This window comes from Hyla sarda, chromosome 7 (assembly GCF_029499605.1).
Source record: "Hyla sarda isolate aHylSar1 chromosome 7, aHylSar1.hap1, whole genome shotgun sequence".
NCBI classification, from domain to species: Eukaryota; Metazoa; Chordata; class Amphibia; order Anura; family Hylidae; genus Hyla; species Hyla sarda.
In genome coordinates this window covers 22793267-22805623 of record NC_079195.1, presented here as the reverse complement: position 1 = coordinate 22805623, position 12357 = coordinate 22793267, and the positions used below count along the sequence as shown (strand labels likewise).

At 42.3% G+C, this 12357-nt stretch overlaps 1 protein-coding gene across 2 annotated transcripts in view; it reads left to right on the top strand.

The window, feature by feature from the left end:
* Positions 1–12357, top strand: part of SORCS3 (sortilin related VPS10 domain containing receptor 3) — a 680789-nt gene that overhangs the window by 200088 nt on the left and 468344 nt on the right. For both annotated transcript variants that reach the window (XM_056530530.1, XM_056530531.1), the window contains exon 3: positions 6711–6810. In XM_056530530.1, the coding sequence (XP_056386505.1) occupies positions 6711–6810 (100 nt within the window). The remainder of the gene's footprint in view (positions 1–6710; positions 6811–12357) is intronic.

Below are 12357 nucleotides of genomic sequence, written 5' to 3'. Positions count from 1 at the left end.
TATAACAGCCACATTTGCTGTTCTGTTTTGGTCCCTGTGATATCCAGGTAAAGAATCAAAGTTTAATGGTCTCAAATTTTGGTCTCAAACTGTGGCCCTCCAGATTTTGCAAAACTTCAACTCCCAGCATGCCCAGACAGCCGTTGGCTGTCCGGGCATGCTGGGAGTTAAAGTTTTGCAACATTCAGAGGGCCACAGTTTGAGACCACTGATTTACATATAGCACCTTCCTTTTGGCAAATTTGTCTTTGGTTTCATCTACTGGTTTGCCCCCAAATGGGACAGAGACATGACGATTTGCACCAAAGAAAAATAGTAAGTTCTCACTATAGTAAATAGAAAGAACCTGTCATCACTTTCATGCTGCCTGAACCATGAGTCATCAGGGTTGTCCTTACCACCCTGATGACTGTCCTTACCACCCTGATGACTTGAATTAGAGAGATCTACTGTATCAATGAAGACTGATGGGGCTGGGAGAAGCCACCAGAGACTGCCCCAATGACATGTAATTCATGCATCATTGAAGTTGTCACGATGCCGGCTGGCAGGAGGTGGATCCTCTGTGCCAGAGAGGGATTGGCGTGGACCGTGCTAGTGGACCGGTTCTAAGTCACTACTGGTTTTCACCAGAGCCCGCCGCAAAGCGGGATGGACTTGCTGCGGCGGTAGTGACCAGGTCGTATCCACTAGCAACGGCTCAACCTCTCTGGCTGCTGAAGATAGGCGCGGTACAAGGGAGTAGACAGAAGCAAGGTCGGACGTAGCAGAAGGTCGGGGGCAGGCGGCAAGGTTCTTAGTCAGGGTGGATAGCAGAAGTACTGGTACACAGGCTTTGGACACACAAAACGCTTTCACTGGCACAAGGCAACAAGATCCGGCAAGGGAGTGCATGGGAGGAGGTCAGATAAAGGCAGGGAGCAGATGGAAGCCAATTAAGCTAATTGGGCCAGGCACCAATCATTGGTGCACTGGCCCTTTAAGTCTCAGGGAGCTGGCGCGCTCGCGCCCTAGAGAGCGGAGCCGCGCGCGCCAGCACATGACAGCAGGGGACGGGAACGGGTAAGTGACCTGGGATGCGATTCGCGAGCGGGCGCGTCCCGCTGTGCGAATCGCATCCCCGACGGCCATGACAGTGCAGCGCTCCCGGTCAGCGGGACCGACCGGGGCGCTGCGGAGAGAGAGACGCCGTACGCGCTCCGGGGAGGAGCGGGGACCCGGAGCGCTAGGCGTAACAGAAGTGTTCAAAGTTTCCCTTTAAAGCAAAGTTCTGGGATCACACAATGGGCATCTTGAATTGGCATAGTGACCCCTGAAAGGTTGGCTCCATTCCAAGAGTGGTAGAGAAAAAAGGTGTATAAGGTGGAGAAGGTAGTGTGCACAACCGATGAAATTCAAGTCAAAGACCCACCAAGAAAAGAGGCCTTGGTAGAACCCAAGAGAGAGTGCCAGTAGACTGTAGTGAGGCCAAGAATGACTTGTTGTCAATACAGTGACTAGTGGTCAATACCACCCATGCTATAACCAAGGGTCTCACATAAGGTAGGATCTTTAGGGAACCTAGTGGGGTTTCAAGATAAAAACTGACAAGGTATGCACTCTATAGTTGCACTTTACGATGAGATCATCATTATAGTTCACACAAAGCACAAACCCTGATCCCTCAAGGAGAAAGAGAAACCTCCACTTGTCCAAATTTACTGTATAGTACAGAGGTACTTTATGTCGGTAGTACAGAGGTGCCAAATGGAGTCACAGACCATGAATATGTAAATTGAGCATGCAGGGCTTTGCACTCATGTGACCAGCCACTTTACTTCACTAGGAAATGGAGTCTAAAGGATAGGGGATAAGTTGTCTAATCGTGGGGGTCCCGCAGCTAGGGACCCTCGCGATCTCCGTTGCGACACCCCAGTCATCTGGTCCATGTGACTACAGCCACCACACCCCCTCCATTCTTATCGGTACTTCTATTCATGTCTATCCTTCCAAGCTTCCGTGTTCCGGACGCTGCCGGCGTGGAGATTGCGGGGGTCCCAGCAGGGGACCCCCCTGATCAGATATCTTATCCCCTAACCTTTGAATGGGGGATAAGATGTTTTCCAGTGAAGAACCCCTTTAAGGGGTTAAATGTGTTCTTGCTTATTTAAAAAAATAATAATGTCAGAGAAAAAAGTCCATATGTGGAGTGCAACCTCCATTCACTTCCATTCTCACAAAGGAAATCTCTTCTTAAGGTTTTCCTTATCTGATGGTATTGTGTTTAAGGGAATAAATCTCCTGATCGGACTATCTAAGCCGCAAGTTCAGTTTGGTCCTGGGGGGGGTGACTGACACATTAATAGGAAAAAACCATGATCTGACGATCATGCGATAAGACGAGAGGGAGAACTGACCGACACTTCTGTTAGTCTCCACTTATCTGATTTCTGAAGCTTCCGGGAAGACATCTTAGGAATTATTAATCAAAGTCATTTCTTACACATCTCGGAGTTGTTTTTTTTAAGATTACAGGGGCTAGAAAACATACGGGTAAAGCCGAGCGCTGGGAATGGCGAAGCATGTGACTCATAGATAGGGAAACCAGGGACTATTATTCTCTTTTGGTCCTATTTTATCTCAAGGTTTAAGCTTAAGTGAAATAGCGAAATGTCCGGGATAAGGAGAAGACTCCACGAGCCGTATTTACTGCAGATTTACTCTTGTAATACCCTCGCCTGGCTTATTTACATCGTACAATGCGGTAAAATTACAATTCCCATCATGCACCTATTAGCTAAATGTGTTCTCATATTTGCAAGCCAATGAAACGAGTCTGAGGCGAGAGTACGGTGAGAAACAAGCGAGCGTATGAAATATTCATAGAATTCTTTATTTCCAGGAAGGAGAAATCATGTAAATATGTCACCCGTCAGCTAAAATAATAAAAAATGAAAAATATTGTCTGGGGAAAAAAAAGGGGGAAATGATCTCATCTTGAGTGAACGTCTGATGACAAAGGAGAAATCAGAAAAGACTTCCGAAAAAAAAAGAGAACGCTAAGATTCGAGCAGCTGCAGAAACAATGAGAATATAGGGCCGGGAGCACTACAATAAAATGGAAGGAGGTGTCAGACAAGTCACACCCCTGCCCAAAGATGTCTGTAAATGGGCTGAACTCTTCTTTGGAGTTGACTCATGTCCTCTTCTCCAATCACATTCAGAGCAGCACTGTAAGCTGTTGTCTGAAATCGGTCAGCACTGACAGACACACCCTTAAAGGGGTACTCCGGTGGAAAACTTTTTTATTTAAATGAACTGGTGTCAGAAAGTTAAACTTCTATAAAAAAAAATCTTAATACTTTCAGGACTTTTTGGCAGCTGTTTGCTACAGAGGAAAATCTTTATTTTTTGAATTTCTTTTTTTTCTGTGTTGTCCATAGTGCTTTCTGCTGACACCTGATGCCCATATCAGGAACTGTCCATGGGGATTTTCTCTTGCTCTGGACAGTTCCTGACACGGACAGAGGTGTCAGCAGAGAGCACTGTGAACAACACAAAAAAGAGATTCAAAAAGTAAAGAATTTCCTCTGTAGCATACAGCTGCTAAAAAGTACCAAAATGATTAAGATATTTTAATAGAAGTCATTTACAAATCTGTTTAACTTTCTGGCACCAGTTCAATTAAAAAAAAAAGTTTTCCACTGGATTACCCCTTTAAAGTGCCCACCCCTTAACATGACACACACACCCATTAAAGTGCCCACCCCTTAACATGACAGACACACCCTTTAAAGTGCCCACCCCTTAACATGACAGACACACCCATTAAATTGCCCACCCCTTAACATGACAGACACACCCATTAAAGTGCCCACCCCTTAACATGACACATACCCATTAAAGTGCCCACCCCTTAACATAACAAACACACCCATTAAAGTGCCCACCCCTTAACATGACACACACACCCTTTAAAGTGCCCACCCCTTAACATGACAAACACCCATTAAAGTGCCCACCCCTTAACATGACAGACACACCCAATAAAGTGCCCACCCCTTAGCATCTTTCTTAACAGTTGTTCTTTGGTGACCATAAGTCCTCGAGAAGATCAGATCTGTGCCACCAATACTTAGAATAAAATACAGTGTTGTCCCCGGCCACAGTTCTTTACAGTTCAAAACCCTGATTTCTAAAAGCCATGTTTTCTATAAAAAGGAAATTAATTTTTCTTATGAAGTATATTAGAAAGTTTAATGTTTTGCCAAGATGTACAATATATTAAAAGTTTTTTTTAATCTGACAGGGGCTATTTACATTAAGGATTTTAACCCCTTAATGATGCAGAACGTAAATGTACGTCCTGGTGCATTGGTACTTAATGCATGACCGCGAGCACCCCCCCCCGGGGTGCTATCAGCAGCCAGGGACCCGCCGGAAATGGCGCACATCAGCGATCGTGCTGATGTGTGCCATTAACCCCTCAGATGTCGTGATCAATACAGATCATGGCATCTGCGGCAGTGCAGTCACTAAAATGGATGATCGCATCGCTCGCATCGCTGCCGCAGGGATCCAGAACGGCAGACTGAGGTCCCCTCACCTGCCTCCGCCGCCTTCCTCGGGTCTTCTGCTCTGGTCTGCGATCGAGCAGACCAGAACAGAAGATAGCCGATAATACTGATCAGTGCTATGCCCTATGCATAGCACTGTTCAGTATCTGCAATCAAGTGATTGCAATAAACAGTCCCCTGTGGGGACATAAAAACTGTAAAAAAGGGGAAAAATAAAAGGAAAAAACATGTGAAAAATCCTCTCCCCCAATAAAAATGTATATTGTCCTTTTTTGTAAAAAAAATAGTGAATAAACATATTTGGTATCGCTGTGTGCGTAAATTTCCAAACTAAAAAATTTATAAAAAGTTTACTAAAAATTTCATAGACGCAAATGTGGAACCAATAAAAAGTACAGATCACGGCACAAAAAATAAGCCTTCAAAATAGAGGGATTTTAAATGTACTAATTTGGTTAAAAAGTTTGAGATTTTTTTAAAAGCGGTACAATAATAGAAAAGTATGTAATCATGGGTATCATTTTAATTGTATTGACCCACACAATAAAGAAAACATGTCATTTTTACCTTAAATTGTACAGTGTGAGAACAAAACCTTCCAAAATTTGCTAAATTGCGGTTTCTTATAAATTACCCCACACAAATAGTATTTTTTTGGTTGCTCCATACATTTTATGGTAAAATGAGTGATGTCACTACAAAGGACAACTGGTCGCGCAAAAAACAAACCCTCATACTTGTCTGTGAATAAAAATATAAAAAAGTTGATTCGATTTATAGAAGGTGAGGAGGAAAAAACAAAAATGCAAAAATAAAATTTGCTGAGTCTTTACGGGGTTAAAGGGACTAGATGATTATAAAATTACATATTAATACACTATGTTCTTCTATATAAATATATTTTTAATATTTCTGGATTTTTTCTTTAGCTATTTTGTATGTGACTAACCACTCTGAGACAGTGACAGGACTGGTCGTCACGGATTTCTATATTTACCCAAGGTATTTTGGGCCCCAAAAGCACAGCTGGGTGAGATATGGTAAATACAAAAAAAGTTAAAATTCCTAGCAAGACATAGCTTGCTAGGGACATTGGCAGGACTTTTTTTTGGCCTGGATTTTAATGGGATGGGAGGAAGGTTGGTAGTGGGGCTTTTCATCCCCTTCTTAAACCAATCCAGGTTTTCAAATGTGTTTTCATATTTATGCCTTAAAATATGTTTATATGTATTTTTTTTTTAACATGCCTTTATGGTTAATTGGGCTAGATATGTGTTGTATTATCCTTGTCATATTTTTTTATATATTGTTTTTATGTAAAATACTAGTTTGTTGTTCCTAGCGTCACGTCACTTCCTTTGTGACGTGTACTTATTTTGTCTATTTCTTTATTTGTTATTCTTGGTCACACCTGAAAAGAGGGTTTGCACAACCCTGAAACGCGCCGCGTGTTCTTAATAAATGATTAATGTTTCATATTTACGTGTCCTTGATCTTCCAATCCGGCAGCGCAGAACAAGCTTCCATTTTCCATGTATGTCCATAATGCTAGGTTCTTCAATGTGGCCTGGATCAGCAAAGGTGCTGAAAACAGCTGGGTGACAGGGTTTAAAAACTAGTTATAAATCAATCTGCAAGCTGAGGCTGTGAGGAACCTGACACTTTGATAGGAGTTTGAATCCTCGAAGGGGATATTGTAACCTGTGTAATACATTTGTTGACTGTTGTGTTGGGTGGCTAGTAGTAAGCCACTTGTGTGGACAGTGATGATTTCTGTATATGTTATGTTTACGCCTATGTTGCTTTGTTTTTTGGCTGCATTTTTTTGAGTTTCTGAGAATAAAATAATATTAGAAGCCCTGTTTAAACCTAAGTTTCCCTTCCTTGTCTCTGACTGCTATTTTCAGCTATTTGCCAGGCTCTACAGAGCTAATCTCCCACACTACATTAAAGAAATCTTGAAATATTCCCCTTTCAGATGGGCCACTAGGGCAGTCATAATTGGCCAGCATGTCAGCTTTTCTGTGCGGCCTGGGACAGAATCAGCAGAGTCATCTCATAATTAATTGGCAGAAAATGAAATGACAGTTTTATTAAACTACCAGAGGCCTTGGAAAAGCAGGAAAGTAACACTAAAACATTTGTATTTTCCAGGTCAACAGATTATGGAACAACCTATGAAAAATTTAATGAAAAGGTGGGTCTGAAGACCGTCCTGAGCTATCTCTATGTGAGCCCCACCAACAAGAAGAAGGTAAATGACTTGATTCATTGCTATTGTAAAGGAAGATATGTAAAGTATATGTGCATGGTTTACAGCCCCCCCGCGGAGCTCACTATTGTGTACACTTCCATTGTTTATTATCTTTAAGGGATTCTATGTGATGCTTTATGTGGAACCTCAGAACAATATGTATATAGTTCAGACTGATACATAGTAAAGTAACCTTTGATTGGACATATACTAATAGCTGGCAATAAGTACTAAGATCGTGTACAACTGCAATCAGATTGAGAGTTATTCATGCCCCCCCCCCCCACACACACACACACACACTCCGTAAATCCACTTTTTTTTTTTTTGCAAGACCACAAAGCTATTACTGCACCTTACATACTGTAAATCATAATAAAGTGTAATTTTTATTATTCTTTTAAAATACTGGTCATATTATATATGGGTCTTGTCATGTGTTTTCCAACCAAGGTGGCTCCAGCTGTTGCAGAACTTCAACATCCAGCATGCCTGGACAGCCAAAGGTTTGGAAAAAAAAAAAAAAAAAACACTTGGCTAGACAGTAACAAATTGATAATATTTCAAGATTTATCAAAACAGACACATGGCTTTGGAAATTTTGAACATTTATAGGTTAGAGACAAGGGTAATGACAAGGGTGATACTGTAGATCATGAAATTGCAAATAGATGAAGAAAATTAAGACTGAAGCATGTAGTCACAAGTAGGAGTCTTCAGTTTCGTACTTTCCTTGTGTGGTTCCTAAACGTACTTGATATTTTCGTGAAGACTTGCCCTAGTCGGCAGCCTACACTGACCCTGCCCTAACTAAGAAATACCCTATCTTCTCCCAAGGCCAACAAAAAACTAAGTGAAAAACTGAAAAAAATAAGAGATAAATCCCTACCTGTTTCTTTCCAAAAAATGGGTTTCATCAGGGCACATGTTAAAACTAAGCAAAAAAATAAAATAATATATATATATATATATATATATATATTTAGGAATCACTGATGGCCTTAGCTCACTGTGTTGTCTGACACTATAGATGAAAGCGCTGTGCTACAACAAATAGTCTGCAGCAAATGGACTGAAGACAGCTGATTTGCACATGTACTATGGGCTCCTATGCAGGGTTCTATTCAGGCAGTGAATGGTTCTGAGACTTAAGGGAAAAAAAAGTGTAACTTTGTGTTGAATTTTGAGAAGCCACTTGTTATATCAGTTGTGTTAAGTGATTTACATTGTTAGTACAGTAATTCTTTTTATAACCGAATTTACAATGGGGGGGGGGGGGTTATTTTAATATGTGGTACTTGTATATTTTGATATGTGGTACTTGTATATGGTATCCAGAGCATACAAGCAATCATCATATTTATGTGGATTGTACTTCCTGTTGTGTGAGCTTCTATTGTTTCCTTTCCTCTCTCAATAAGCATTATTTCCTTTTATTTACAGTACCCTTTCAATTTTCAGATACCTATAATGCTGTGCACGCCATCCAACGGCCCTCTAGAAATTTACTGTACTATGGTGACTGAGGTCGGGGTGGGCCAACAACGTCCCCTATTCACTAATGTTCATATGCAACTTGGCCTTTCTTCAGCACCTGTGCTGATCTGGGCCACACTAAAAAAACATGGACTTGCCCTGAAAGGAGATAAAAGGCCAGTCAGTACAGATAAGGTGTTGGCAGTAAATAATGTATGGGATCTGCAAGTCTTGGCTCCAGATGTGGAATTCAATGATTCCCCACTTTGTCAGCAGATCCTTATCCTATATTTAAAGGGGTACTCCCGTGGAAATTTTTTATTTTTTTTAAATCAACTGGTGCCAGAAAGTTAAACAGTTTTGTAAATGACTTCTATTAAAAAATCTTAATCATTCCAGTACTTATTAGCTGCTGAATACTACAGAGGAAATTATTTTCTTTTTGGAACACAGTGCTCTTCTTCTCTGTTCTCTCCCGGACGCGTTTGTCCTCCTAGAGACTTCTTTATCCCTCTCTAGACATATCTGCCCATCTTCTCTGTGCTCCCTTTACAGACCCCTCTGTCCCCCCCTCTAGACTCCTCTGCCCCCCATTCTGCCCCTCCTCTGCAGACCCCTCTGTTCCCCTCTAGACCCCTCTAACCCCCATTCTTCCCTCCCCTGACCCCCCCTCCCCCTCTGCAGACTCCTCTGTCCCCCGCTAGACTTAGCTGCAAGATGGTGGTTATGTCTGTATTGTCAGGCCTGCTATCTGTGGGAGAAGCTGCGGTCTGCTTTCAGACACCATGATGTAGATAGGGTTGCCACCTGGCTGGCATTTTACTGGCACAGCCCGTATTTTGGCCACCTGCCCGTATTTTTATATTGAAAATACCGGCAATGCAATGGCCAGTATTTACCCAACCAATCCTCCAATTCCCGTAATGTTGCAGCATAATCTATACCAGTGTTTCCCAACCAAAGCGCCTCAAGCTGTTGCAAAACTACAACTCCCAGCATGTCCGGGCAGCCGTTGGCTGTCCGGGCATGCTGGGAGTTGTAGTTTTGCAACAGCCAGAGGCACCCCTGGTTGGGAAACACTGACCTATACTATATACTACTATATAGTCCAACATGCTGGGAGTTGTAGTTTTGCAACAGCTGGAGGCACCCCTGGTTGGGAAACACTGACCTATACTATATACTCCTATATAGTCCAACAAGCTGGGAGTTGTAGTTTCCGTTTGGTGCAGCTGCTGAGCCAAAGGCTGGGAGTTGTAGTTAGTAACTAACTGCAACTCCCGAATTTAATTAAAAAAAAAGCGATCAAAAAGTCACATAAAAACGGTCCTGTTAAAAACTGCAGATTGGGGGAGCAAAAATGAGCCCTCACACAGGCCCGTATAAGGAGAAATAAAAAAGTTATAGGGGTCAGAATAGGACAAAATTTCCCCCCACATATGTGTATCCTGTGATGTCACGCATATATAATTCTGACCCTTCCCATTGGCTCCGCCCATTGGCACGCTCCACCTTACAACTAAGGTGACACACTGTTACAAACCCCCTTCTCACGGGATGGTGGTTCTGGATGGGCGGGTGCTTCGGTTGAGCGGCAGGTGCTTCAGATGCTGTCTGGTTACTAACTTTATTGCAGCGAGCAGAGCAGCGCTCTAGGTGGCTGCCTATTTTGCCTACAGGCAGAACCGGCCCTACATCTGGAGCAGCACCATAATAACTTGGCACCATCTCTGAAAACAATGTACGGATCTGCTGATGATCAGGGGTGCTGCGTCCCGGTGCCCTGACGATTAGTTATTAATGACCTATTCTGTGGATAGGTCATCCATAATATTTGCCCAAAAAGCCCTTTTTATTTAACATGCCCCCCCTTTGATAGATGTATGTCCATTTATTTGTTTTTGTATTTTTATGTTTAGGTGTGTATTCACACACTAGTTCGTTCAGAGCAGTTTGCTATTCCACCTGGATAGGGAATAGTTAATGCTCAGAGCAAATGAAAACTCGGGTGGAGTTATTTAGCCAGAATTCTCCTGCATTCTGGTGCTGGTTATTGAGTGCAATACTACTATGTCTGTTTGTGTTATATTCTGACTATGTCTGCTTGAGCATTTATATTGTCTTTTCATCTGGGTTTTTAGCCATGGTTTTATAATATGCTCCTTGTATTTTAGTCTGTTTTACATTAGTCGGTTTTAGGATTATGTTTGTTCGTTCTGCTCTGTCTGTGTTCACACTATGTCTAAGTCTTGCTTGTACCCTGTGCTCTGTATGTTATATTCTTGTTCGGTATTCTGGAGTCTAATCAGACTCATCCGGTTCTAGTCTAGTGTTTCATGTATTATATTTCTGTTTCATACTGGGTAAGCATTTTGTCCACATGGTGGAGTGTGTCCGCTAACCAGTAGCCTATTTGGCTTTATTATTAATGGCTACTCCTGTAGTGAAGTGGGGAGTCCAGTTTGTATGTTCTGTGTCCCAGTGTGAACAGTGTCCTATATTTACATCCTGTTTGGTTGATCTGATATTTTGTACTTGTAGCTGTTTGTGGACAGTGTCTTATGTTACCTGTTCAGCTTAGTGTTTTGGCTCTCAGTTCTTCTGTTTATCCCCTTCATCTCCTGCATTCTGCTGTATACTTATATCATGCCTAGTCTTGTTCATTTTATCATGTCTGCCGCTTATTTGATATCCGGTTTATGAACTGTTTATTAATTCACTATATTCTGCTCTGTTTGTGAGTTTCTATTCTGCCCTGTTAGTATTTGTATTCTGTCTGATATATCTGGTTTTCTAGTAGTTTTCTGTTTCTGTTCTGGTCTGTGATCGACTATGTATATTATGCGTTTTTTACGCCACTGCACTTTAGTGCAGGAAGGGACCAGCGCCCAGTTCTTGATCCGTCGTTTAGGGTGGATGGGCAAGCAGACAGGGAGAGATGTTTTAGGGTCAGATTAGGGCTCACTCTCCCTGTCCCCCTGGTCGGTCCATGACAATAGATATGTTGTTCACCCGGAGGGATAAGGATAAGAGACTTTCAGGTGGATTTGGTGCCAAGTATCTTTTGGGAAACAAAAAGTCAGATAGATAAAAGAGATCCTGTCTGCAGCTTTTATACAGTGAAGTGATTGAGGTAATTTATTATTATTTTTTTGTTATGTTAGTCTGTTTTTATTAAAGAAAATGTTTCAATAGAATACAAAGAGTTTTGGTTTCAGGCTCAAGGTAAGGACCGATGTGACACATGAACCGAGTGGTGTTTCCATGGAGCACCAGTTTACTGTGGGTTATACAACGCGACACCGATGCAGCAGAAACTATGGCCGGTCACCACAATATTTACAGAACCAAGAACATCTTATAAGTGGTAATAACAACATAAGTGGATATTCTCCATACTTCTTTCTATTAAATATACTACACTACTAGTCAGGAGAGATACCAGATCAAAAAAGAAGCGGAGGAGTGGGACCAATTCAGGTTGTTGGAGGACATTGTAGTGAAGCAGGACCTTTCATGTGTATCCGAGGCCAATCTAAGGCTAGGTTCACACTACGGAATTTCCGCCTGCAATTCCGCTTTGAAATTGCAGGCAGAAATTCCACTTACTAAAATGTATTGTATAGTGAATGGGTTTCCGTTCACAAATTCACACTTCGTAATTTGTGAACCAGAATTTGTGAACGGAAAATCCGCTTGAAAATTTCTGCCTGAAGGATGGCGTTGCTCATTCTTAAGGCGGAAATACTCGCGGAACACATTGCAGTCTATTGGAGACTGCAGTGTCCGTGCGGTCCTAGCGCCGACTGACCCCACTCGGTCCTGGCCCCACTCGGAATCTCTGGGTGGAAATTTTCTGCCTGGAGATTCCACAGTGTGGACCTAGCCTTAGGGTACATTTACATGGCAGTATTTCTGCTTGTGGAATTCTGCCTCAAATTAAAGCCCACAGACTTCTATGGGATTCCACACTCCCATTTAGGTTAGGTTCACACTGCGGAATCTCCGGACAGAACATTCCGGTCATAGCGCCGACTGAATCAGTCGGCGCTAGGACCGCGCCAACACTGC